The sequence below is a fragment of the Girardinichthys multiradiatus genome, chromosome 7, assembly GCF_021462225.1.
Source record: "Girardinichthys multiradiatus isolate DD_20200921_A chromosome 7, DD_fGirMul_XY1, whole genome shotgun sequence".
Taxonomy (NCBI): Eukaryota; Metazoa; Chordata; class Actinopteri; order Cyprinodontiformes; family Goodeidae; genus Girardinichthys; species Girardinichthys multiradiatus.
In genome coordinates, this window is record NC_061800.1 from 14,330,528 (window position 1) to 14,358,449 (window position 27,922).

Here is a 27,922-nt window from a genome sequence, read left to right on the forward strand (position 1 = left end):
AAAGCTAGCATCCAGTTTATTGCTTCCAATCTGCCACTTCAATAAACGTCTAGGACATTGTGGAATAAGCGCTAATGTTTGACCTGTCTAAATATTTTAGATATATGAATTAACTTTTTTTTAAGCTGTGAGGTAAAATAAGTGCAGATCTAGAAGTTGCAAATCAGGGACCAAGTTCAGCATCATCACCATCACTGAGAGTGAATGGCAGGAAGAGAGTCCCACCATGTCTGCACCAGTTTTCACCAACAATGCAGGAAATCTCAGAGGGAAAATAAAAAAGGAAAAACAATCCCTCTGCTGCCAGAAAGAGAGAATTTGTTCAGATAAGTAATTTTGCCTGTTCTGGTTAATACATGGGAATTTATTTGTACTCCAAAACTGCATGTTGTGTCGCTGTGAATGCATGTCACATAGTTAGGGTTGTAAACATGCACAGCAACAAAACCAATTAAAACAATTCAGACTGGAAAATAATGTAATCTGATACCAATCTAAGCTTCAAAAGATGATCAATTTCTTCCTGCCAGACTGCTTCACCGTCACCATGCAAGGTAACCTCTATCAGGCCTTGGGAACAATCTGAATCACACTCTGGCTGAGACAACTTGAGTTGTATACCTTGCAACTCCAACATTTGCAAAGTCCAGTCTTCATCGTCTTCCGCTTCATATGGAATGCATCTATCAGACAAACAGTGCGACACAGCAGCTGCTAAATCCATCATTTGATCACCTCGTTCCTCACTGTGTGGTGTAAGTCCTCACTACTGTGTGTGTGATGGACCCAGAAATTTTCCCAGAATGTGTGTGAAATCTTGCAGAGCGAATCATCCGGCCGTTATTATTAAAGATGTGCAGCTGTTATTGACAGAAAATACGTCTTTAAGTAGAAAATTTAAAGTTGCGAAAAAAATATGGAGAAAAGAAATATTCGTATATTTTTGGTTGTTTTTATGGTCAGCTCAATACAACGAGTGTTTATAATATTTAGTACCCAAAACATTGTTTTCTATCAAACATGTTACCCATGAGACTTTCCTGCCTCCTACTTCAGATTCTGGAGCCAAATGCTGGCATTATTGCAGATAAAAAGAAATCCGTTCACAAAATCTGCATCCATTGATCCAGGAACTGCACTGGATGAGGAGAGAAAATCTGAGGGCTGAATAAATTGTTATTGACTTAGAGTGGATGGCTGTTTCTAACCTGTCTTAGTGTAGAGCACCAGAACATTGGTTCTTGTCCTGAGTAGCTTCTTGAAGTCCTTGTGGTCGCTGACTTTCTCTATGAGAGGAGACACCTTCACAGCTTCAAGCGACGAAAGCATCAGCATCTGGACACACATACCCAAAACACACATTTTCAACACTTAACAGACACAACCATTCATTACATTTCATACTCATTATCCAAACAAAAAGTCCATAACCCAAAAACCAAGTTCCTAACTGACCATTTCCTCCTAGGCCTGAACCCAACTTCAACACTGGGTTGTCAGGCAGAAGGAAAACAATGTTTTTAGAAATATGTTGCAGCAAGCGCGGCGCTGATGGTGTAGAGGTTAAGCGCGCGACCATATGCAGAGGCTACAGTCCTCGAAGCAGCTGTTCCGGGTTTGAGTCCCAGACCCGGCAACATTTGCCGAATGTCTCCCTCTCTCTCTACCCCTCTTTCCTGTGTGCCTACTGTCAAAAAAATAAAAACAAATAAAGGCCACTAGTGCTGAAAAAATATCTTTAAAAAAAAGAAATATCTTGCAGCTGAAGATAAAGATGTCTATGAAGGTTAAGTCATTTGTTTCTCTGGAAATAAAAAACAACTTTTAATTCACATTTTGCACAACATTTATATATGAAGAACAAAATAAGTGACCTTTTTAGCCAGAAAGGATACTGGTTGTAATGATACCAGCAGCAGGCAGGTATGCATGCATCATTAGTCTGAACAGCCGCCGTGCCTTTGCAATTACCAGGAGTTGAGCAAATACTGCGAAACTTCAAAACCAGGAAACAAAGCCCATACTGTGGGGCTCGGACTTTAATCAAAGATGACTAAAGTAAAGAAGACCGATTACACTCCAGCCACATAAAGCTTTTTCTTTGCATTCTAATCCTCTGTACGCAATCACCATTCATTAAAAAGCGCCTCATTTCTGCCTACGGAGATCTAAATTAGACACCAAACATTGTCTGCACGCGCAGCGGATCCAGTCAGATGAGCGATATCACCCGGAATGAAAACAAGCACCTGTCAGGCTCATTTTCTCTTTTAATTTCTAACAAGATTTTCCTCTGAGGTGCGAGTGCTGTGAATCTTAAAAAGATGCGGATATTTGCATAAAAGTAAATTTAACAATTAACACAAATCTGAAGGGCTCAAGTCCAGATAAGAAAGTGAACTTGTCTGTTTACCGGTTTATTTATTTAGGTGGTGCAGCTATGTCACTGCTCTACAGAGAAAGAGTGATGGAAGGTTATTCTAACTTATATCTGATGACAGATGGCAATACCCCTTTACAAATAATCAGTTCTTCACAGACTCAAAGAAACTAATAAACAAGCATCCTCACTTTTGCATCCCCTAAACGTTTTCACATTTTGCCACATTACAACCACAAACTTAAATGTATTTTATTGGGATATATTGTTATAGACCATAGCAAAATACCCCAAAATCCAGAAGAAGGAAAATGAGTCATGGTTCAACGTATTCTAACCATAAAAATCCAACAAGTGTGATGTGCATCTACATTTAGTTCCCCCTTATTCAGTAGTTTGTAGAACCACTTTCACTGCAATTACAGCTGCATTTTGGGGGGCATGTCTTGACTGGGCCATTCTAACACATGCATATGGTTCGATCGAACCCATTTTATTGTAGCTCTGGTTGTATTTTTAGGGTCATTGCTCTGCCAGAGGTTGGACCTCTGTCGCAGCCCCAAGTCTACTGCAGCCTCTAACAGGTCTCCTTCCAGATTTGCCTTTTATTTAGCTCCATCCAACTCTCACCAACTCTGACCAGCTTCCCTGTTCTTTGGGACTTGTAGTAAACTCACGCAGTTCATATATATTCATATAATAGCGGCGCGGCAGAGCACACGACGCTGGCGGACGGAGGTGGGGCTTCAAGCCATAACTCCAGCTATCAGTTAGTCAATGGAAACAACAGCTTTCATGCGGAGTAAAGCAAGATTGAGCGGAGTGGAGCCGTACGGTGCTGGAACCAGGAAAGGAAAAGAGGCAAATGTTAATTTCAACCCAACAGAATGTGTTTTACTTGTAGGTGATGGAAAGGTGTAGGAGTCTGCTTCCAGCCAGCTGACAGTATGCAGCAATAGATGGAGGAGGGGCAGTACCGCATCAATCAATGCTCCATACAACTGAACTAAATTCTAGTGCCTCTGTTTCTTTCTCTGTCACTTTATTAAAAGGAATTTAAAGCCACAGTGAAGGAAGGACAGCCTCTCTTTTCAATACCTCAGAGTATCTTAATGATGGTAACTAGGCATGGCCTGGTTCCCTAAGTAATATGTTGCACTTGAAAAGCAGACTAAATGTGGCAGGTGAAATCTATGTATCAAAATAAAAAATAGATAAATGTTAAAGATAGCATTAAGTGTTATAATATTTTTCAATATTGGAACAGAAGTAGGAATAAATGTATTATTCTATAATTCATTAAGAAAGTTGTTTTACATAAATGCAGTCAGATTAGGGCATACAGTTTTGGTTTTGAATTTGTGTAAATACCATGAAACCTTGAATACCTTAGCAGCCCATGTCTAAAATGCACAAACTTTTCATTTCCTCACATTAACCACAGCCTGTAGCAGATGCAAAAAGGAGCTATGCATGAATATGACAAGAACCAATGAAGACACTCTTCAAATATCTATAATTAGAGTTGTCTTGGTCACAGATGCACCAGCAAGATGTGCACCAACAATTTGACCTCTTTTGAACTCTGGTATGTCACCCATAATGTTGTGTGCATTTCAATATTTTGAGCAGAACTGTGCTCTTACCCTGCTAATTGAACCTTCACACTCTGCTCTTACTAATACAGGTCCTTCTCAAAATATTAGCATATTGTGATAAAGTTCATTATTTTCCATAATGTCATGATGAAAATTAAACATTCATATATTTTAGATTCATTGCACACTAACTGAAATATTTCAGGTCTTTTATTGTCTTAATACGGATGATTTTGGCATACAGCTCATGAAAACCCAAAATTCCTATCTCACAAAATTAGCATATCATTAAAAGGGTCTCTAAACGAGCTATGAACCTAATCATCTGAATCAACGAGTTAACTCTAAACACCTGCAAAAGATTCCTGAGGCCTTTAAAACTCCCAGCCTGGTTCATCACTCAAAACCCCAATCATGGGTAAGACTGCTGACCTGACTGCTGTCCAGAAGGCCACTATTGACACCCTCAAGCAAGAGGGTAAGACACAGAAAGAAATTTCTGAACAAATAGGCTGTTCCCAGAGTGCTGTATCAAGGCACCTCAGTGGGAAGTCTGTGGGAAGGAAAACGTGTGGCAGAAAACGCTGCACAACGAGAAGAGGTGACCGGACCCTGAGGAAGATTGTGGAGAAGGGCCGATTCCAGATCTTGGGGGACCTGCGGAAGCAGTGGACTGAGTCTGGAGTAGAAACATCCAGAGCCACCGTGCACAGGCATGTGCAGGAAATGGGCTACAGGTGCCGCATTCCCCAGACCTGGGCTACAGAGAAGCAGCACTGGACTGTTGCTCAGTGGTCCAAAGTACTTTTTTCGGATGAAAGCAAATTCTGCATGTCATTCGGAAATCAAGGTGCCAGAGTCTGGAGGAAGACTGGGGAGAAGGAAATGCCAAAATGCCAGAAGTCCAGTGTCAAGTACCCACAGTCAGTGATGGTCTGGGGTGCCGTGTCAGCTGCTGGTGTTGGTCCACTGTGTTTTATCAAGGGCAGGGTCAATGCAGCTAGCTATCAGGAGATTTTGGAGCAGTTCATGCTTCCATCTGCTGAAAAGCTTTATGGAGATGAAGATTTCATTTTTCAGCACGACCTGGCACCTGCTCACAGTGCCAAAACCACTGGTAAATGGTTTACTGACCATGGTATCACTGTGCTCAATTGGCCTGCCAACTCTCCTGACCTGAACCCCATAGAGAATCTGTGGGATATTGTGAAGAGAACGTTGAGAGACTCAAGACCCAACACTCTGGATGAGCTAAAGGCCGCTATCGAAACATCCTGGGCCTCCATAAGACCTCAGCAGTGCCACAGGCTGATTGCCTCCATGCCACGCCGCATTGAAGCAGTCATTTCTGCAAAAGGATTCCCGACCAAGTATTGAGTGCAAAACTCTACATGATTATTTGAAGGTTAACGTTTTTTGTATTAAAAACACTTTTCTTTTATTGGTCGGATGAAATATGCTAATTTTGTGAGATAGGAATTTTGGGTTTTCATGAGCTGTATGCCAAAATCATCCGTATTAAGACAATAAAAGACTTGAAATATTTCAGTTAGTGTGCAAAGAATCTAAAATATATGAATGTTAAATTTTCATCATTACATTATGGAAAATAATGAACTTTATCACAATATGCTAATATTTTGAGAAGGACCTGTATAGTCTGTTCTTATGAAAGAAGTCTAAGTGCAATGAAAGTGTTTTCAAACAGGGTTTTTTAGATGTTTGAAACATTTTGATATGACAAGCTTACAATCAGAATTAATTATAAATGACTAAAATCCACCATGCATACAGCTGCTAATTTCATCCATTAAGGAGCATATTTAACTCTAGGTGATTCTTAGGAGCCCAATTTTTGATGAAGCCACTCTAACAGAAATTTAATTGTCAACACTAATTATAAAATATTAGTCCTAGCAGCCCTTTATGCTCTATTTATCATAGAGAATAAGTTAGTCCAACATGTTCAAATGCTTTTTTAACACATCAAGGTTGCTGAGAGATTAACAGCATGCTGCTAAAGTGTCTTGTTATATTGGAACAGCTCTGAACACTGTGCCGTGAAATGTTCGGAGTGGCACCTCCTCCTAAAAGCAGAGGAACCAAAGAACGACACTGATGCTGTCGTCAAGCCAGTGTGGCTGATCGCTGTGATAAAACATGTCTTCCACCAGCTGAATTGTGTGTCATCCTTCAGTGACAGAAGTACAATGATAAAAACATAAATAAAAAGAAACACGGGGCTGACAGTTTCTCTATTATGCGTAGTGACAGGCCAATTCAGAAGCAGAATTACTGCAATGCTCATGTTTTCAGCTAAGGCTTTATCTCTAAGCAGCGCATGCACAGGAAGCAAAAACGGATGAATGCATTGCAGAAATGAATGCATCAGAGGAGAGCATTGGCTGTAATATCCTTTTGTGATGTGTGACTTGATTTATATGAGCCCAGAACAGTCAGTCGCTACACATTTTTACAGCGACAACATAATGAATAACTTTAGGCACAATGAGCCTTTTTATAAACATCATTTCCCAAAAGGTAGATTATCAAAATATCACTGATGAACCTTTGTTCACCATCTCACATCCAATACTGGAATAGCTGCAGCTCTGAGGCGTTCTGAGTGGCTCTGAATGATAAGGTGACGATTCATTATTAGTGGCTGGAAATGAACATTGGGTGGTTCACTGTTTTACTGGGCGTCTGTTTCTATCAATTCAAAGCTAAACACGTCACCAAAACACGCTCACCTATTAGTCTACATTGTGTCTACATATACATGCAGGCATTTCATTTTCTTAACTTTCTAAAAATAAACTTGATTAATAATTGTACTACACATTCTGAAAATAGTCTACATAAATTATTAGAGTGGATATAATATTTGTTTTTTTATAGACAGAGTTTGACTAACAACAAACTAAATGTATATTAGGGTTCTGACGAGTGGATTTACAGCTTTTTGATGTACTTAGATTATACAAGACAGGCTTTTAAGAAAACTCCAAATCCAACAGCTGCTAGCTGTACATATATCAAATCTGGCCTTTAAGGAAGATTCTCAAAAAGGGAGTCATAAATGCATTAAAAAGCTACAAAAACTCCTGTTTGCAGTTTGCCACAAGTCATGTAGGAGAACAGCCAACATATGGAAGAAAGAGTTGTGGTTAGATGAGACCAAAACCGGATGTTCTGGTCTACCTCCAAGACGTTATAAGTGACTGAAATCAAACATTTCCCATCAACACCATTAAACAAGGTAGGTGGGAGCATCATTAGAGGCCACAGAAGACTTGAGACTGGGACGAACGTTTGTCTCCCAGCAAGACAGCCAACCTAAACATAACATCTGGAACTAAAATGAAATAATCTGTATCAAAGCATATTCATGTTTTACAATGGCCTATCCAAAGTCCAAACTGAGCCAATTTAGAAGCAAGAGTTGAAAATTGATGTTTACAAAACCTATCAATACAATCTGATGAGGTTTAAGCTATTACGCAAAGAAGAATGGACAAGGTTTTAGTTTTAGATGTGCAAAGCAGGCAGTGATGTACCGAACCATATCTGCAGCTGCAACTGGGAAAAAAGGTGATTCTAAAGTACTGAACCATGGGGCTGAATAAAAATAAATGTCACACCTTTCAGACTTACGTTTAAGAAATTTTTCTTTACAATTATATGCTATTTTTGTTTGTCTTTTACACAAAACCCCAAACTAAATGCATGTTTGTGGTTGTAATGTGGCAAAGCACATGGGGCATGAATAAGTTTGTAAAACACTAAGTAAAATACACTTTTGTGGTTTTCCAAATAAAATGTAGCAATTCATTAAGGAACTCTGGGATGCCCCACCCTTTAGGGGTAAGAGTTAGACCATCTGGTTTTTTTAACAGCACACATGTCAGAAGCAGTGTTTGTGATGATAAGAGAAACATTTTAAGCTCATAATCCAAACAGAGAATCATTATGATCACATTTTAGGGTAGAACAAAGCTTTTAACATTTATTTTAACATTTATTAAAATGATCACAAATTAAGATTCATTTCAGCTGATACGAAAAATTTTTCACTGATGAAGGCTTAAGGCTGGTCTTCTTCGTTTTCTCTAAGAGATCGATCAAGATCAGATTTAACAATTACCTCATGGATACATTATATATTGCCTATTAGTATTGCCTTTACAGTTAAAGAAAAATAAAACTGAAGATGCATTATTAAGTGTCTATTCATATCATGTATTAAGCAGTGCTCTGATTTTGTGCAGATCACAGAGCAGGCTGGGTTCACATACATGTTGGCCTTAAAACTGTGCACTTATATTTATATTATATTGTAGATATGTTTGTACTGTTTAACTTGTACTGTATTGCACCGACTACGCCAAAACAAATTCCTTGTATGTCCAAAAACGTACTTGGCAATAAAGCTTTTCTGATTCTGATTCTGATTCTGATTCTGATGGACTGGTCGGTGTGCTCCGACTCAACGTGTGAGAGACTGATGCAGAAAATCGTCCACCTGCTTCCAATAACAGGCGTATCGAACACAACAACTCTTGCTGTGAGAAGCATTACAATGGTGTTGGGTGAATGTTGTTTCCTCATTATCACCACACGGCTTAACACAAGCTGCAGGTGGAAAGACTGATTCCTGTGAAGTAAATCGATGCTCAAAAGATAAGGACAGCAGCACAATTACGTAGAACTGTTAAAGTAATTTTTCACATTATTACCCAGTATAGGACATATGGGAATACCAAACAAACACAATAGAAAACTCTTTAAAATTACCCCTTCCAGGTTTGCAGCCCATGCAGGATCTGAAAGTACACGAGTTTCCTTTGCAGAACATCACCACCCGTTACTTGGAGTGTGAGGGGTTACAGTTGAGGCATTGAGGGCGCAGGGGTAAAGCACCCAACCCATGTATGGAGGCTACAGTCCTAGACGCAGCCGTCACAGGTTCACACCGACCTTTGCTACATGTCTTCCCCTCTCTCTTCACCCCATTTCCTGGCAATCAACTTAAAAAAAAAATAGCCACTAGTGCCACAAAATAATTTTGATTAACGAAAAGTTAATTTTATTTTAGTAAGTCAATTTACAAATGGAAACATTATATAGATTAAAGCTGCAGTAGGGAGTTCTGAGAAAACTGTGGACCTAGCCAGAAAGTTTGAACAAGCACACCTTACAGATCCCTCCCCCTTGCTCTCTGCTGTGCTACAGCCCTCCCTCCACAGATCCTTCCCCACAGCAGAGCCTGCCGTGAACACGCAGGTTAGTAAGCCGGGCCCAGGGTTTTCGCCAGCGCATTTCAAATTGTCACCGCTACACTGAAATTTGGGCTGATGATCATTTGTTATGAGCGTGTTGGCCCTTTAACTGACATCTGGGTTCCCTCCGTGTGGTTTTTATGTCGGCTATAGCGCATGCGCTAAGTCTGTTCCCGCTTCCTTTCACCCTATGCGACCACTAACGGTAAAGCTTTCTAAGATCATGTCAGCTTGGAAGGGTGGGTATAAACGGCATCATATCATGATGCCCCCCCCTTCCCATGTGGCAGTCGGAGGAGCCAGAGGAACTTGATTTTTTCACAGGTCATCTGTCTCATATTGGAAATTGTGAGTTTTAACAAATATGTAGAAAATAAATTTTAACAAAGGATACCGACTGCAGCTTTAATTACACACAGATTTATGTTTTCCAGCCTTTATTTCAGTTAATTACTATAATTTTTAGCTTACAGCCAATGAAAACACCATATTTAAGATTAGAATATTACATCAGACCAATAAAAAACCTGAGAGTATTCTGAAAAGTACGATTAATACCTGCTTAAAGGTTGTTATTTTAGAAAAGGTACTTTTAATCTGACAAACAAGCCTCATCGGCACACATAGTCTAATTAATTGATTAAGACTGGACTAATTTCTTTCCCAATCATATTATTTTCAGCAGAGATCTTTTGTTCGATACCACACCACACATTTACTACAAAAATGTTTTTTTGTCACTGCAATGTACTTTTTTCATCATGTAAAGCACTTTGAATAGTCTTGGGACTGAAAAGCACTATACAAATAAACTTGCCTTGCCTAATATTATTCGTGTTTGATGTTTTCCAGATGTGTTTTGCTATTCTGCTGACACTTTTAAATACACTTACCATAACAGTTATACAGATGTAATTTTTGATATGAACACTCTAAATGTTCATCACTAATATTAGTAGCAGCTGATATTAGACGCATTCAGTTTGTTAACATCTTAATTTGTAAGTTGTTCCTTACACAGAACTGATAACTGAATGGGATCAAGCCTTTCAGGTTGTGGAATAATCTTCCTCCATAGTTGTTTGATTTATTGTATTCTTTAAAAAAAAAAACACACAGTTAAAGACCATTTTAGCCTGGCATTTGCCTCAGTTTTTTTGCTGGTATTAGTATATTTCTATTAATTAATGCATGTCGTTATTTTTTATTTTATGTGCATATTTTTGTCCTGGGATATTTTTTTATAAAGTTTATATTTTAGAGGTATTTTGTGAATGTCTGTGAAAAGCATCTTAGAATTAAATCATTTATTTAACCATTTCTAAAGTAAATATATATATATATATTTTTTTATATTTTCGGCAGTTAATGCCATAAAAAAAAACTACCGATTGCGTTGACTGGTAATCCCTGAACTCATTCAGCCAGCAAAAACGTTTTTCCCTCCATTTAAAACTCCTCCCACTATGCTTTGTCATCACTCCTACCTTTATCATTCGCTTTCTGCAACTTTGCTGGCTTCTCTAGATGTTATAAATGCACACCTAATGTCCAAAAAGATGCACGTTAGATCTGGCTGGCTGTTACAGTTGAAGCATTGAGGGCGCAGGGGTAAAGCGTGCAACCCATGTACGGAGGCTACAGTCCTAGACGCAGCCGTCACAGGTTCACATTGACCTTTGCTACATGTCTTCCCCTCTCTCTCCACCCCATTTCCTTCAAATTGGCCCTGTGATGGACAGATGGATGGGAGACTTGTCCAAAGAGAATTGGACTTGTAGTGTAAGGCAGATGGGAAAGCCTCCCTGACCAGAAAACACGAGGAACCTGGTAAAATAAAGAAATGGATTCAAATATTCGGGTTTTTTATGTACAATATGTGGAAATAATCTTTGTCCAGGCCTCACAAGAGCCTATGATCACATATGAAAGTGGAGAGTTATCTTAAATACCATGCAATTACTGCAAATGGCAGACTTCTCTTATGGTGCCAGAAAAACAAAATCAATAGGAGCCCCAAGCCCCATGTAGCCCTAATCCTGCGATTTGATTAATATGCAAGTAAGGCTGAGTGCACATATTGATTATTTTGGTCTAGAAAACACATCATTTATGGGGAGAAAATGGTTGAGATTACTGGCTACATTGTGTGTGGTTTACTTTTTTTAACGATTTTGAGGCAGAAGTGGCATTTGACAGTTTTCAGATGGGAAACAGGCAGAGAGAGAGAGAAGGGGGACAACGACACGCAACGACAGGTCCTGTCGAACCCTGGACGGCTGTGTAGAGGACAGACAACCTCTGTGTAAGGGGCACTCCCTCGCGCAGCCCTATCCCCCAGATAGCTGCCCGCTGAAAAATGGACACAATGGTTTATCACAAGTATCAAAATGTCCTGCTTGATTTTATCAATACAAACATTTGTCTCCAAGATGAGTAAAAATAGTCAAATTCATTACTGCATAGGGATGAACCTTCCTATTCTTTGCCTTAAAAAGGGATTACATGATCATTCAACACCAGGACTGAGAAAGAGACGCCAATCAGTAAATGTACAGAACTAAAAAACAAATATTTCCCTTTTACTAAGTTGATTTTCTTGCCTAAGTATCTTTCCTGCACCGTCTAGCTGTTAAAAACTCTGTCAATTATAGCCGAGAGTCAGCATTCCAACTCTTTACAAATGTCTGACTTTCAGTCACTGCCACTGCCCAAAAGCATACAGAATTGAGTGCACAGAAACATCCAAGCATCGACAGTTTGTAAATGCTGCCGCACTACAGGAGGCAGAGCTGGAAGACATCTATGTTTGTATTCAGTAGTGACAAGAACATCAAGGTGCGTAACAGAACCAAAATCCATCAAATTTGACATGTTTTCATCATTTGTTTGAATGTAGTGTTAGCGAATTTCCGTATGGAATTTTTTTTTTACATTTTGGGATTTATTTTTTGGATTTTAGACAGCGTCTTTCAATTATTTTGAAAAATGTTGAGAATTTCGAATTTGCCCGTATAATTTACGACCAAATTGTTTCAAATAAGCAGCTTCCCACTTGACCTCTTTCATGACCTTTGAGGAATTTCCTAACTAAAACATATTTATGAAATCAGCATAAAAAAGTAAGGACATTTGGTCACTTTTTTTGTTGTGACAACACTTCTCAACAAGAATCTTACGCTGTAGAAAAGTCTGTTTATTTAACCTTAAAGGGTGCCATGTTGATAAGGAAAATGCATTTGTGGGTTGAGTAGCAGAGGTGAGTATGAACATGATTTTAAAAATAGTAAAATCCTGTTTTACAGCAAGTGCTCTCTCAAACAGCGAGGTGACATCGGCTTTGCTCCAAATATAAATAAACATGAAGACTAAAAAGAAGGCAACATTTTCCACAATGTTTGTTTCATCTTTTTATATTATAGTTCTTCAATGAGTATTGGTACAGTTGGTATGGATCGGTCCAAGATATACAAAACCTGGAGTGGAAATCTTTATTCCTCATACCTCTATCTGTTGTTATGAAGCAAATAGGAAGTTTAGAAGTCCAGAAATAGGTAAAAGTGAAAGATTATGAATATTTAAGTGTGCGGGTGAATGTGTCTCAACTATTCTCGGTTTTTTAGTGGCAAAACAGATGAGATTCTCCAGAAATGGGTAGAGTAACCAAAACATGTACTCATGTAGGAGTAGCATTACTGTATGTGAGGGATTTACCCCCTCCCTAACAGGTGCTGTTTTTTGTACTTCCAATATTCTTATATAGTTGGTAAATGTATTGCTTTGTTGGGAGGAAGTTATTTGCTTTATTTAATATTTTGTTTTAATCATTCTCTCTTCTCTTTGAGGTCACCTGGTCTTGAGTTGCCATGGAAGCGCGCCCATGAGCAGTGCTGACAAGGACCTGGTGTTTTCAATCAGCCTCACTGGGAATATCCATTGTTTGAGAGAGAGGGGAGATGTTTTCTGGATTTTGAGTGGGCCCAGATTGTTTTTGTTTTAGTTTTGAAGTTATTTGTAATGATGTAAATATGTTTCTAGGAATATAGTTTAGTACAGATGTTTTTCTATCTGGAAATGTAAAGGTTGACTCCACCCCTTAATTAGTCCAGGTAGGAGCCAATGCTTTAAACACCAGGTGTGTTAGATCAGGGAGGAAGTTCTCCCTCCTGTGGTTGGAATGTATGTGATGCTGTGAACTGGAATGAAATGTTTGAAGAACAGCATAAAAAAAAGTCAGAGCTCTACAATTCCTGGATTCTGTCTGATTTTTTTCGTCGCAAACCAACACTTGGTGTCAGGAGTGGGATGCAACGCCGATGTCCAGATAAGAGCTAATTATGGGTCCAAAGCAGCAGACGAAAGGCCTCAAAGTGGCAGAAGCAGCGCCAGTGGGGGAGCCAGAGCAGGAAGGAGCTACAGGTCAGTCCAGTGATGAAACAGCATCTGTGGACATGAGCAACATTGCTGACATGCTGGAAAGATGTCTTCAGTTCCAGAGTGACTTTGTCGAAAGATGGGACAAAGAAAAGAGTAAGCAAGAAAGGAGATGGCACCAGATACAAGTTGAAGTTGGCATCTGAGCGATGATCTGGGGAAGCAGGAGAAGACTGGAAATGAAGCACAGGTGAGGGCCTTCCAGGATTTGAAGCTGGCACTGTGTCAAGAACCTGTACTGCAGAGCCCAAACTTCACTTTACCCTTCATCGTTCAGACTGTTGCAACTGCCAAGGGAATTAGTGGGGTTCTTTTGCAGGGAGAAGCAGAGAAGAAACCAGTTGCCTACATTAATAATAAGTTGTTTCCGTGAGAGACCAGATATTTGGTGGTGGAACTGGAGTGTCTGGCTATCAATTGGATGATTGACTCTCTTAGATATTATCTTTTGGGGCAAGAGTTCACTCTGGAGACTGACCATCGGGCACTGAAATGGTTGGAAGCCATGAAAGACACAAACAGTTGCATAACACGATGGTTTCTGTCTCTTCAACTTTATCGGTTTAAGATAGGCTACATTCCAGGAAACGAGAACACAGTCGCAGACTTTTTGTCTCGCTGTGAACCGCAGTGAGTCTCCTGAAAGGGAGGGAAGTGTGAAAGATTTACCCCCTCCCTAACAGGTGCTGTTTTTTGTACTTCCAATATTCTTATATAGTTGGTAAATGTATTGCTTTGTTGGGAGGAAGTTATTTGCTTTATTTAATATTTTGTTTTAATCATTCTCTCTTCTCTTTGAGGTCACCTGGTCTTGAGTTGCCATGGAAGCGCGTCCATGAGCAGTGCTGACAAGGACCTGGTGTTTTCAATCAGCCTCACTGGGAATATCCATTGTTTGAGAGAGAGGGGAGATGTTTTCTGGATTTTGAGTGGGCCCAGGTTGTTTTTGTTTTAGTTTTGAAGTTATTTGTAATGATGTAAATATGTTTCTAGGAATATAGTTTAGTACAAATGTTTTTCTATCTGGAAATGTAAAGGTTGACTCCACCCCTTAATTAGTCCAGGTAGGAGCCAATGCTTTAAACACCAGGTGTGTTAGATCAGGGAGGAAGTTCTCCCTCCTGTGGTTGGAATGTATGTGATGCTGTGAACTGGAATGAAATGTTTGAAGAACAGCATAAAAAAAAGTCAGAGCTCTACAATTCCTGTATTCTGTCTGATTTTTTTTTTTGTTGCAAACCAACACTGTAAAAGAAAAATACTCAAGTAAGAGTGAAAAAGTAGCCCTGCGATGGACTGGCGACCTGTCCAGGGTGTATCCTGCCTCTCGCCCATAGACTGCTGGAGATAGGCACCAGCTCTCCCGTGACCCACTATGGAATAAGTGGTAGAAAATGACTGACTGAAAAAGTATTTGGTGAAAGGACTACTTAAGTACTGTGTAATTCTGTGATTGTTATATCTGATTTATTTTTTACAATATTCAAATTGTGGTATTTTCAAGTAATATAAAAAAAATGTGTTAAAAAAAGTAAAATCTTTACAAAACAAACTAAGGCAAAAAAAAAAAACTAGCTTTCCAGGACGTAATTTCATTGACAGAACCGTGCAACTACTTCCAGTGGCAAGATATACTGTATTAAATATATTCATTAACCCTCCTATTGCCAAAGCATGCTCAGCAAACAGAGCAGAGCACTAAAACACAGTATGTGACACTACATTTTATTGTGACTCCATAAAGTAAGTAGAGCTGCCAAGGGCCACTTCTACTAAACACTGGTAGGCTAATGTGAAAGTTGTGAACTTTCGTTTCCTCCTTACAAGCTGGCGTGGCTGAACAGAGCAGCCCCAGAGACACTGGTTATTGCGCCTTTAACTCGACGTGTAATATGTATGGAGAACGAAAAGTTACAGGTTTACCATCCCGGTGGTTCAAGCCTTCTCCGACTTTACTGTTTTCAATGACCGTCAGCTGCTTCAGACACCATAAAGGAGACAAGAAATCTGCCCTGTGTCTACAGTTAACAAAAAACACCGGTGACCATGCCTACAGTTACTGTATGATAAACGTGGGCACCAACTTCACTACGCGGCTGTCAACTTCACCTCCCGCAGTCCCTGCGCGGAGAGAGGCTAGGAGACGTGGACACCGAATCAGATTGTCCCTCTCCTCTTCCACCAGAACTACGCCGGACACTGAGTCCCTTTTACGTGCACCGGAACGTCACGAAACGCTCGTGCAGCCCCGTCTAAAATAAAAGTGACGGTCAGCACACTCACCAGCAGCACCAGCAAGAACATTGTCGCCTCTCTCATCTCTCTCCTGCAGCGGATCCAGGAGGCCATGATGCCGTTGCCACGTCTGGATACGCAGGCGCATTCGGATTTCCACGGATTGTCGAGCAGGACGCAAAGCACCCTGGGAAATGCAGTTCCTTTCCAAATTGGTCGAGAGGTGGATATTTGCCCCTGCCACTTTCCACCTTCTGTCGTCCCGAATGCCCCACAGTTCTGTCTTTACAGTCTTAGTATGATAGACATGATTTAGCTTTTTATAAGAATGTGGCAAGACGTACTGGGATACACTCAATGACACTAGAGGGTAATTAGTTAACTGCCTCGTGAAAGACTGACACTTAACTAGCTTTTTATCAATTTGCACCGTTCCCTTTGGCTCGACTGATTTTTAGTGCAATGATATTTTTGCAGTGCTTGATCTTATAGGATCAAATGAAGACTATGGAACGCAAAAGTGTTCAAAATTAAATAAATAAATGAAACATTATGAAATAAGTATCTACATCAATAAATAATAGATAATGATATAATGTGTCAATGGAATTGTGAAATATTTGAATGCATATTAAATTCTCATCTCATTATTATGAAATATATTTCATTTTCCATTAAAAATCTGCTTTACATTATAAAAGAATTTTCATATACATTTTTTTTCCATAATAATTTAAATTATTGTTGAGTCTACTTTTATTGAATTCAAGAGCTTGTTTTATTTCAAAATGTCATTTTTTAAGGGTGATTTTTTTCCCCATGGCCATTTATTTCATAATGCCACTTTACAACTGTATGACTGTGGGGCCAATCTGTGTCAACGGGCAGGACCTGCATCCTCATTGGCTGTTCATAAATAGAGATTACTTTCCTGGGTACCTGCTCCCTGAGTAGCTACTGCGCCAGCTCAAAGTTTAGGAAGGATGGTGGAGTTTCTTTGACTTCATTCAGCTCTGGTTACCTTACCAGATCAAATTGAAGGGAATAATTTATCATACGTTGCCTTTTTGAGTTGTTTGGACGACATCTTTCAAATGATCGGGATGATAATTGCTCTCCAGAAAGTTAGCATCGACAAAACCATTGTGGGTACCCTAAGAGCTATTGAGCACCGTGTCCACATGGAAAATGCAGAGCACATCACACAAGACTTCAGTGCTGTTTGGCATAACCATCGGGGATATTGCTGTTATGTTTTCTGTGTCAACCAGCACAGTTCTATGCGGATAAGTGAGCCGACAGTCACACCATCCGACGTTAGCTCTCTGTTAAAGATTAGCTTCGCACATATATGAGGCATTACAGTAATAGAGCAGACAAGACGCCTATCCAGATAATGGTTGAGAAATTAAGAGGAAAACAAAAAAGTAACCTTAAGAACATTTATATTAATGACATATTTACAACTTTCACGGGAAAGTTGTAAATATTAATGTAAAATAATAATATAAAAATTCAGTTTTCCTCTTAATTTTATTGTCACATTAAATTATTATCTATTATTTTGTGATGATTATCTATTATTTATTGATTGTAGATACTTATTTCATAATGTTTCATTTATTTATTTAATTTTGAACTCTTTGGAGCTCCATAGAAGACAATACAAAAACTTGGGAAATGAAAAATGCTGTATAGAATAGAATTAAATACTTTTTTTTAAATTTATTTTACACCTTATCAACAAACACGGTTTTTGGAAATTCAGAGATCCTATATTCTATATTCTATCTATGTTATTTTGCTCAGTCCATAATCTGCACACAAAGCAAGTATTTCAGACACATAGGCATATGTTCCACCAGGACGATGATCCCACACAGCTATCATTAAATGGTAAATGGACTGAACTTATATAGCACTTTTCCAGTCATACAGACCACTCAAAGCACTTTACACTAGAGCCACATTCACCCAATCACACTCACTAACGCTCACACATTTATACACCGATATGCAGATTGGTAGGCAACTTGAGGTTAAGTGCCTTGCCCAGGGGCAAATCAACATATGGCAGGAGGAAGTTGGAATTGAACCCACAACCTTCTGATTGCAAGACAACTACTCTTACTACTGAGCCACAGTCACCCAAGCAGCTAACATGAAGCCTCTATAATGGCACTGACTTCAGTGGTGATGAAAATGTATAGACTATGCTCAAAAGCTACTAATTGAACCAATTTAAATAAGCCCAGCCATTTCTGATAAGAAAAGTTACAAAATATTAGGCTAGAATGATGCCAGAGAAAGTGTAGGTTCTCCCCAACTTGGTAAGGTGCATCAAAATTTGTAAGGGGGAATGTATGTACTAGATCCTCGTACCCGTACCCATCGTCTTCTGTCTCATCCGGGACCAGGGGCATCAGACTCAGTAGAGACACCCCGACTTCCCTCTTCCCAGACACCTCCTCCAGCTCCTCTGGGGGGAGCCCAAATCTCAACGGGACTGCCAAGAGACCCCATCCCGGGGGCCAAGAGACATAGTCCCTCCAGTGTGTCCTTGGCCGTTCCCTGGGCCTCCTCCCAGTGGGACATGCCTGGAAAACCTTCTGAGGAAGGCGTCCAGGAGGCATCCGGTACAAATGCCCGAGACACCTCAACTGACTCCTCTCGATGTGGAGGAGCAGCGGCTCTACCCCCAGCCCCTCCTGGATGGCCGAGCCCCTCACCATATCTCTAAGGGAGTAAATGGCCACCCTGTGGAGGAAAGTCATTTCAGACACTTGTATCTGGGATCTCGTTCTTTTGGTCTTGACCCCAAGTTCATGCCCATAGGTGAGGGTAGGAATGTAGACTGACCGGTAAATTGAGAGCTTTGCTTTTTGGCTTAGCTCTCTCCTTCCCACAACGGACCAGCACAGCGTCCCCAATACTGTGGCAGCCGCACCGATCTGTCTGTTGATCTCTTGCTCCATTCTTCCCTCACCTGTGAACAATACCCTGAGATATTTGAACTCCTCTACTTGAGGCAGGAACTCCCTACCAACCTGAAGAGGGCAAGCCACCCTTTTCCGGTCGAGAACCATGACCTCGGACTTGGAGGAGCTGATCTTCATCCCAGCCACTTCACACTCGTCTGCGAAGCGCCCCAGTGCATATTGTAGGTCTTGGCTGAAGGGGGCCAGCAGGACCACGTCATCTGCAAAAGGAAGAGACGAAATCCACTGGTCCTCCAACCAGACTCCCTCCAGCCTTATGGCCACAGCTACAGGTGGCAGCATCAAAAATAGAGGCGGAGAACATGCTCCACTTGGACTCTATGCCCACTAGCCTCCCCTGGCATCTGGTCAAAGTTCTCCCGGAGGTGGGAGTTGAATACATCCATGGCCGATGGCTCCGTCAGACGTTCCCAGCAGACCCTCACAATACACTTGAGCCTGCCAAGTCTTCCTCTTCTTCCAGCGATTCCAACTCACCACCACGTGGTGATTGGTGGACAGCTCATCCCCTCTCTTCACCCGTGTGTCCAAGACCTGCAGCTGAAGGTCCGAAGACACAATTACAACGTTGATCTCCGACCTCCTGCCTAGAGTGTGTTTGTTCTAGATATATACTAGATCCTGTATGTATAATTGTGACCCTGTGATTAGAGATATTCTACTGTAAATTGTAACAAAGTTTTAATATTTTTAATATAAAAAATGAATTTTTTTAATGTTTTTTAAAATTAATCTCTCTATATATTGTCCACATTTGTTATGGAAATCTATTCTATATATATTTTAGCGAAGAGAAGAGAAGAGAAAAGAAGAGAAGAGAAGAGAAGAGAAGAGAAGAGAAGAGAAGAGAAGAGAAGAGAAGAGAAGAGAAGAGAAGAGAAGAGAAGAGAAGAGCTTTGGTTATGTTGCATCTGAACTGTACATAACTTGTTTTTGTTGTTAAAGGTTCCCTGATACCCTGGGAGTTAAACTGCCAGGTTACCATCCAGCAGGTAGGCTCTAGCGGCCCCCCAGCGATCAACATGAGGGCCAGACCTTTCCCAGAAACCCCGGATGCTCTTAATTCCGATCCAGTCTGCTTGCCTTCTGAGCCGAAGAATCTGCAGCAACACACCTCCAGCACTCCAGGTTTTTCCATCTGCACTTCCTCCACACCACGCCTGCAAATCGGCCCCATCTCTCTTTACTCCCCCACATCCTCCTCCCTTCTTTTCCTTCCCCTGCTCTCTCTCCTCTCCCCCTTCTTCAACCCGGTGGTATCGCCCGACGGAGGAGAAGAGAGCGCAGTTGTCGGCTGCAGGTTTCCCGGAGAGGAACGCACAGTGGCTGAGGAAACAACACATAGAACCTGTTTCTGTCTTCGCTGCAGAAAAGTGCGAGATTGACTATCTTTTACCCTCTTTTTTCATCCGACTGGTATTTTCATCATCCAGAGGAATACAATCTGCATTAGAGGTAAGGAGAAAAAAAATCACTTTTGTTTTGTTTTCTTTTGCAAAAATGCCTGGGATGACAAAAACAAAGCACTTTTTTGGCCAGTTTTCTGGTGGGATTCTGCGTCAGTTTCGCATTTAGAAGCGAAAATAATATAATCTGACATTGATTCAGGGTTTTTAATTTATAGAGTAAACGAGCCGCTTATATCGTGCATAACACCCACCATCAGTAATGGTCTGGCTACTTTGGAGCCCTACTCAGGCATACGGAGGGGTCCGTCTCTCGGGACCATTTTTTTCATCAACACACTACGATTTGTGCATATTTAGGTTTCTGCTTTTTTATTTATAGAAAATTTTCCACACTTTGAAATAATTTTTCTCCCATACTTTATTTGGACATGAACGTTGTTTCCTCTGTATTAAGGTGTTGTTAAGGGTAGTTTTTGTATGCCTTGCCAGTTTTTACTTTCCACTCACGTTTCATCCCAAGATCAGAGGCGCATTTGTGGGCTGCAGGAGTTGTCTCAGCCTGCCTACAGATGCACTGTCTCAAACTTATTTTGTGCTTCTGATATCCACAGAGAATTGAAGTTTAGAAATAGTGTTTACAAGAAACATACCAGATGTGTGTGTTTTTTTTTTTTTAGGAAAAATCGTTTACGCAAGGAGAATGTTTTGCTTACAATTTGTGGCTGAAACTTAATCTGCGGCACAAACTTTAAAACAAAACTAAATCTCGTATTTAACACATGATTGCATTGCTTTTTTCTACAATTGAGGATGGTAAATGACACTCCAAAGCCCTTTGAGTTATCAGCTTTTACGCGTGTTTTACGCATCACACGTGTTTCACATTATATCCCTCGTCCTAACAAAAATAATATAAAATAAAAACACCCTCACTTTTTGTGGCTGATATCACCATAACTGAACCCAGAAAGTCTTTATTCATGAGCTTGTCACTTGGGATGGATTGCTTCTCCGTTTCTCCTTGATCCAGTCCAGATTAGTTTAATCCTGAATCCTTAAACGAGGCTAAATGTCCAACAGAGAGCTCCCTAGACTGAAAATAAAACAACAAAGAAAGGCTGTACGTGAAAACGGCAGAAGAGGCTCTCCTTGTATGTTGTAAGGCTGATTATTGGCTAGTGGCGCTGTTCTGTAAATGCCCGACAGAGGACAGTGTTGAGCAGCACTGTGCAGCACCTTGCCAGGTGAAGTTCACTGCCACAAAGGCAGACAAGGCTCGTCTGTGGTGGAAAGTTACGACAAATGAATAGAAAATGCTTGCTTTAACTGCTTTAATGGATTATTGCCAGGGTGACTTTTTTTTGTCTAAAGTGCTTACTTTTCAAGCATACCTTAACACAGGTTTTTATCTGCCAGTGGCTTTTAGACAGATTTGCTCTATTTGCTGATCTTAGTTGCTGAAAATATCAGTCACTCCCACCACATGAATCAACCAACTTTTTCCACTTGAATGATATGTTTACCCCACTTCTGTTACCGACGGTCCTAAACTGTTTTGCCTTATTCTCTCTTCAGTTGCAGGATTTTATTGAGATGCAGTTGTTCAGTGTCAAAGTCACAAATTGGTGGTGAATTCATTAGCAGGAAAATAACTCTAAAATCCAACTGAGCATGGCTGGTGTTTGTGTTGGCAAAGGTTGACAAGTTTGTGCTTTGGATTAATGCATAATGGTGCCAGAAAGGGGTGTGTGTGCGGTGGGGGGTACTTTTGGGGCTGGGAGACAATGGCCCCCTGTAAATTTGCTGGCCATCACAATAGCAGTGCAGGACAGTCTTAAATGGGCAATGTTGTTTTATTATTCATAAGTATGAATTTAGCATAGGAATTCCACATTTATTTATTTTATTTTCATTTTTTTCAGCTTTCATACCAAGCCCAAAACAAATAAATGCATCTGGGTAATGAAGCATAGATTTCCACTGCAGGATTTAACAAAATACACATTTATTAAAAGTCACTGAAAAAAAGAACCCTGCTTTGTTTGTATTTGGGCCGATGACATCACAGATACAAGGAATCGAGTTGATTAGGTGGGAATAGTAAGACCTATGGTAGACAAGCACTTTTTGACTGATTCCCACGTAGATTTTAAAGTGTTAGAGTTCCTGTCCAGTCCATCCCGGTCGTTTTCACAAGCAGCTTCTATGTGTTTTATTTTTGGCAAATCTTCCCTGAGCTGTGTTCTCAAATATGAGTTTCAATACATCTTTGTGCAGCTGTACAGAATAAACCTAAACATCTTTGAAGGAGGAATATGAAAGTTGTGACTGAAGAGACAAAAGAGACGAGCGTTACAAAAAGAGCTTTACTCAACTGCCTTATTCCTTGTGTTATGTCACCAGAGGGGTCCGTGTCTTAAAGCTTTTTTTAAAATCGTAACTAAATAATATTAACAAAATAGCAAAGCAGAAAAGAAAACCTAACCATTGCATGTTGTTTTCCAAGGGTGTAAAGTAAATTTAATTGAATTGTATCTTATTTTTTAGGCTTGTTTCGTTAAATCTGACTACGGCATCATTAAACTGATTGAATTCTGCTATAGCTTTTGATTTTTGGTGTCCAAGATCATTAATGGCCAACCCTGTAAATCTTTTGACAGCAACCCTGTTATGTTTTTAAACAACTGTGTTTTTGCTGCATAAGACCACAGAGAAAAATATTTGGTGGCATGAAATCAATTAATTTATCCTGACTTAGTAACAAATCATATCATTATCCCTCCTCATGCATATTCAGCTATAACAGCCTCATTTATACCCTGTGGAGTTGGCTTGACTTCAGCTTTTTGTTGCTTTGTTCGTTCATCAACATGTGCGATGAATGCCATATATCCCCCCAACTTTTGATTGATATTCATTTATTCCTACAGGTTTGTTCAGGCCCACATGCTTGTCCTATGGATGATTAACGCCTTTGTAAGCCGAGGAGACGCCTTTCGTTTCCCGGTTCCATGCTTTCAAATGGAAAATAGGTTTTCATCTTTGATGAACTTATGAGGGGCACTTGACAGGTCCAGGCCGGGTGGGGTGGGGTGGGCGAGTGAGAGGAGTACCGGACCAGCACCTAAAACACACTCCTGCACTCTCCCCTTTCTCAGCCTCCTGGACCACTTCTTTGTTTACTTTCACCTTCTTTCCAGTTCTCTTTATCCCTGCTGTACAGTGTGCGGGAGTGTTTTTGTTTCATTTACACACAGGAGCCCGTATCTTCATGTCATCAGGCGTAGACATGAATAATTCATCTCCATTAACAAATATGATAAGTCTTGCTTAGATGACGCAGCGGGCTCTTTATCAGAAATTTTATGATGCATTTGTAAACTGTGCTATTTGAATTATTTTTGTTGTCAGGCATGATTTGAGAGGAACAAATGGTTATGAAAGTTTAATGCCAGAAGTACTTGATCTGTCCTTTCGTCCATCTGATATTACCCCTGAAAACAAAAGGAGGATGGCGTGCTGAATACGGCCTGACCTCCACAAAGCGTCTGGGTGTTGCTGTGAATCTGTCTGTCTAGAGATAACAGATGGATTCAGATAAGAAGTATGATTAAGTCCAGTCTAGTGCCATGCTCTTTTGGTAATTTCCTTGCACATACTTTATCAGCAGCTCCAAATAACACAGTGGGAACTGTGAGGGAAAAGTAATGTTATTCCCAGCATGGAAAGACTTGTTTTGTCGTCAGAAGGTGTAGCTCTTCCACGAGCCAAAGTGAGTCACAAAGTTGAAGTACACAGCTTTTACAGCATGGTATTTCACAAGCTATTGGGAAACTTTTCATCTATATCAAATCAGCTCTTCAGAACATCTGTTGCTTCTCAAGTGGACCAGACTTCACTTTTTCTTAGGTAGTTAGGGACAAATTCTCATGGTGATTAGGAACCAATACTTCACAGAGCCGCCACTTGCCAGAGTTACTGCTGGAAGACTTTTGGGGTGTCTCTACCAGATTTTTTCATCAAGAGACAGAAATATTTGTCAATTCTTAATTGCAAAATAGCTCAAGCTTGGCCAGAATAGATAAAGAGCTTCTGCAAACAGTAATTTTCTTTATGCTACAAATTCTAATTGGATTTATATCCTGAATCCAACATCTATATGCTTCGATATAAATCTCTGGATTGTAGCTCTGGCTGTATGTTTTGGGTCATTGTTCTGCTGCATGTTGAATCTCCGGACGTGTCTCAAGGCTCCTGTAGCAGATTTTGCTGCAGGATTTCCTTGACCAAAGATCTTTCCATCAACTCAGACCAGGTTCCCTGTGCCTTCTGAAAGAAAATAATCCTCACTATTTTCACAGTGGGAGTGGAGTGTTCGGGGTGATGTGCATTGTTAGCTTTCTGTGATAAATAGCCAGGTTTGTGGAGGGCATGACTAATGGTTTTCCTGCTGATAGGTATTTTTCCACATGAGCTGTGGATTTCTCCAGCTCCTCCAGAGTCATAGCCATAGACCACTTGTTTGTTTTTCTCATTTATTCTCTCCTTGCTCAGCTAGGTGGTTTAGGTCGACGGCCATGTTTTCAGATGATAGATTGAACAGAGCTCTGTGAGATTTTTGCCCCTGACCTGTCTGGTGTGTTCCTTGGTCTCAATGATGCTGTTTGTTTGTTAATGTTGGCTAAAAGAAACAACTGACTGCTTCAAATAACAAATTTTTTTTTTAAATTTAACCTTTATTTAACCAGGAAAGTCCAATTGAGATTAAGAACCCTTTTTTCAAGGGAGTCCTGGCCAAGAGGTAGTAAAGTTTATACAACAAATAATACTGAGATTAACTATTTAACAATATAGTGACTTCAGAATACAGCTGGTTGCACTGAATCTTATTTTGGGTATCAGAGCACAGATGTTCACATATAATTTTTTTCCAGTCCATGTCAAGTCTCATTGCTTTCACCCTAATTTCGAGTCCAATCTCAAGCCTGTATCAACTGAAATAAACATTTTCTCTGCAAATCTATCACATCTAGTGCAACTGTAACCCTGGATTGCCCCAGGTCAGGATTTAAATTAGTACTCTTTTCCTTAGGCATAACTTAAGCAGCTATGTCTAAATCTTTTAGCATTTAATTAATTAATTAATTAAGCATGCTAAAAACTGTTAAAGGCTGCTTTATATAATTATTAAAATTGATCAAATGTAATATTTACCTGATTAGAAATATAAATAGGCATTTATGTTGAAAGAAAAAGTTGAGCGACTTAAGTGTGACTCGAGTCGGAGTCTCAAACTCGAGTCACCGTCTCTGTATCAGAAATACAAGTGCACGCCACACTTTTCAGTTTTTTTATTTGTAAGATTTTGTTTTTCTCTTTTTTCTCGCATTATGCTCTACTTTGTGTTGATCTGTCACTAAAAATCCCAATAAAATACATAAAAGGTTTTTGGCTGTGTCAAAATATGGAAAAGTTAATGGGTGTGAATACCTTTGCAGGACATTGTATATTAGCCTTTAAAGTGGTCTTCTTGGGCAGGATTCACATGGTGATCAGGTCAGGAAAAACAAAACAGGGAAACTTCGTCCCCTTTCGTTTCAGGTGTTTCAAGGGGAAGGAAGACACAGACACAGCGAGATGCTTCTTTAAAGTGGCCGTGTATATTCAGGACCCACTTCGAAGGGTGTGTTGCTCTCTCTTATGTAAATATGATGCCAGAGGTGAAATCATAGCTTCGGGCGCTGTGATTTGAGGCGGCAGCTTTTCACCTCGATATCCTCTGTGTTCTTTACAGCGGGAATGCAGAGCCATACTGCCTCAACAGCTGAATGTGATTATGTTGTCCCACAGCACTGACACAAATGTCACCATTTTCAATTCACATGCACTCCAAACCCTGATTGAGGTCCTGTACCTGAGCGCCCCTTGTTTTATTTGAAATGAAATCATTCTTCAGCTGTTTGCCGACTTGTGGAGGAACATTCGTATCTGGATAGCGCTTAACTTTTTATTTAATTTCATGGGGGTCCATGGACAGTTTTGCTGTAAGTGAAGAACTTCTAGACCTCAACAACAACCTGATGAGAATATGCTTATGATCTTTGTGCACCGAGGGAGAAAGTGTGCTTGTAATGAATGAGCGGACAATTAGAGCAGGAAGCCGGTGGTCTGAGCCAGAGTGTTAAAATGAATAATTCCAGCATGTCTGTCTGAGTCCCATCAGTCTCCCAGGATCTCATTGTTCCTGAATGCAGAGGGAACTCAGCGTGGCCTTCACTCACAGGCCTCCTTCTGTCTGTAACCTGGCCTTTCTCCTCTCCGACACACAACCTCACTGTCTGTGAAATCTGATATGGAAGCAACGCTCCTGCATTCTGTCTGCAATCCGCTAATTAATGCTTGATCCGACTCAGCAGTCTCAATTTGTTGCTTCAACATTATCGTGTTTGTTCCATTTCCATTTACCCAGTACTGCTATTCGTGCATTTACACAAACAAATACACGTTTTAGGACATAAAACAGGCAGGAGATCCCTTTTGGCTTACAAATTTATGCACAAGTTTTATTTTCTGATTAGGGAGGACAAAAACTCAAAAGACATCAGAATTCAGCAAAATTGTTGGAACTCCTCATTCATATATGTTTGATTTTAGTGCCCAAATAGGCAAAAAAAAAAAAAATAAATACATGGTAAAAGGTTTTGGATGCTTATTTGTGGCAGGACATTCTTTAACTTGAATTGTCTCGCTTTTATTCAAGGTGCGTATACATGCATGTACGCATGCGTGCATGTCTGAGCAATCTGAGGACTTTTCCCTTTGTGTGCATGTGAAGCGGACGTGAAGGCATGTGCCTTTTTTCCTTCTCCCGTCCCTCCTCTGTTGAACCTTGGCATGGTCTGAGCAGGATGGGAATAAAAGAGCGGCAAAAGGAAAAGAAAGTGCTCCCACAGTTGATTTGGCCATTGTTGGGGTGGAGGTGGGGGCAGCTGAGGGTACACACTGTTTCCATTGATTCTCTGGATGCATGGCTGAAACCCCCAGAAGCTTTAGGAAGGGGGCTTATTCAAGGCTTGATGTGACCCGGAGGATTGGGTTGGAAGATGGGTGTTGTGCTCATTGTGGGGATGGTGGGAACATTGTTCTCATGCCATAGCTAGAATACTCCTTTACAGCTGGTTTCTGTGAGTTCTCTGGGCTATTAGATTGTTTTAAAGACAATGAAGTGGTCTTTTTTCTTTAGAAGTCATCTAGGATATTTAAGTAACAGGATATAGGATATACTTAAGGAACATGGACATTACTCAGAATCAAGTATTCTTATTTTAAAGAAGCTTGATTCCTGGATTTATAATTCTGAAATTCAGCAATTTCCCTTATGAATGAATGCAAAATTTTATTTGTTCTAACAGTCACCTCCAGAAAGCTAATAAACCCAAGAAAAACAGCACAAAGCAAAGGACTGACCAAGTGATGTGGTGCCAGAACTGCTTCTCTGGATCTTGGTACTGATTCCAGAAGCCAGTGTTGTCTTGGAGAGTGCTGTCCAAAATGCTGGTCCATAATCTACAACAAGTGTTCAATT

At 40.2% G+C, this 27,922-nt stretch overlaps 2 protein-coding genes and 1 long non-coding RNA gene across 5 annotated transcripts in view; 2 read left to right on the forward strand and 1 right to left on the reverse strand.

Moving 5' to 3' along the window:
* pdia5 (protein disulfide isomerase family A, member 5) overlaps positions 1–16,079 on the reverse strand; it is an 85,119-nt gene extending 69,040 nt beyond the window's left edge. The window contains exons 1-2 of the mRNA XM_047370450.1: positions 15,978–16,079; positions 1,209–1,335 (exon numbers count right to left, since the gene is read on the reverse strand). Of these exons, the coding sequence (XP_047226406.1) occupies positions 1,209–1,335; positions 15,978–16,043 (193 nt within the window). The 5' untranslated portion in view covers positions 16,044–16,079. The remainder of the gene's footprint in view (positions 1–1,208; positions 1,336–15,977) is intronic.
* On the forward strand, positions 12,934–14,896 carry LOC124871270. Its single transcript, XR_007038989.1, has 2 exons — positions 12,934–14,324; positions 14,495–14,896. It is a non-coding gene; the product is annotated as an uncharacterized LOC124871270 (long non-coding RNA).
* Positions 16,080–20,094: 4,015 nt separating the features above from the next.
* Positions 20,095–27,922, forward strand: part of sema5ba (sema domain, seven thrombospondin repeats (type 1 and type 1-like), transmembrane domain (TM) and short cytoplasmic domain, (semaphorin) 5Ba) — a 282,636-nt gene continuing 274,808 nt past the window's right edge. For 2 of the 3 annotated variants that reach the window (XM_047370497.1, XM_047370496.1), the window contains exon 1: positions 20,102–20,383. The gene's annotated coding sequence lies outside the window, so the exon portion shown is untranslated. Of the gene's footprint in view, positions 20,384–27,922 lie in introns of all 3 variants that reach the window. The other variant, XM_047370498.1, reaches the window with a different exon arrangement.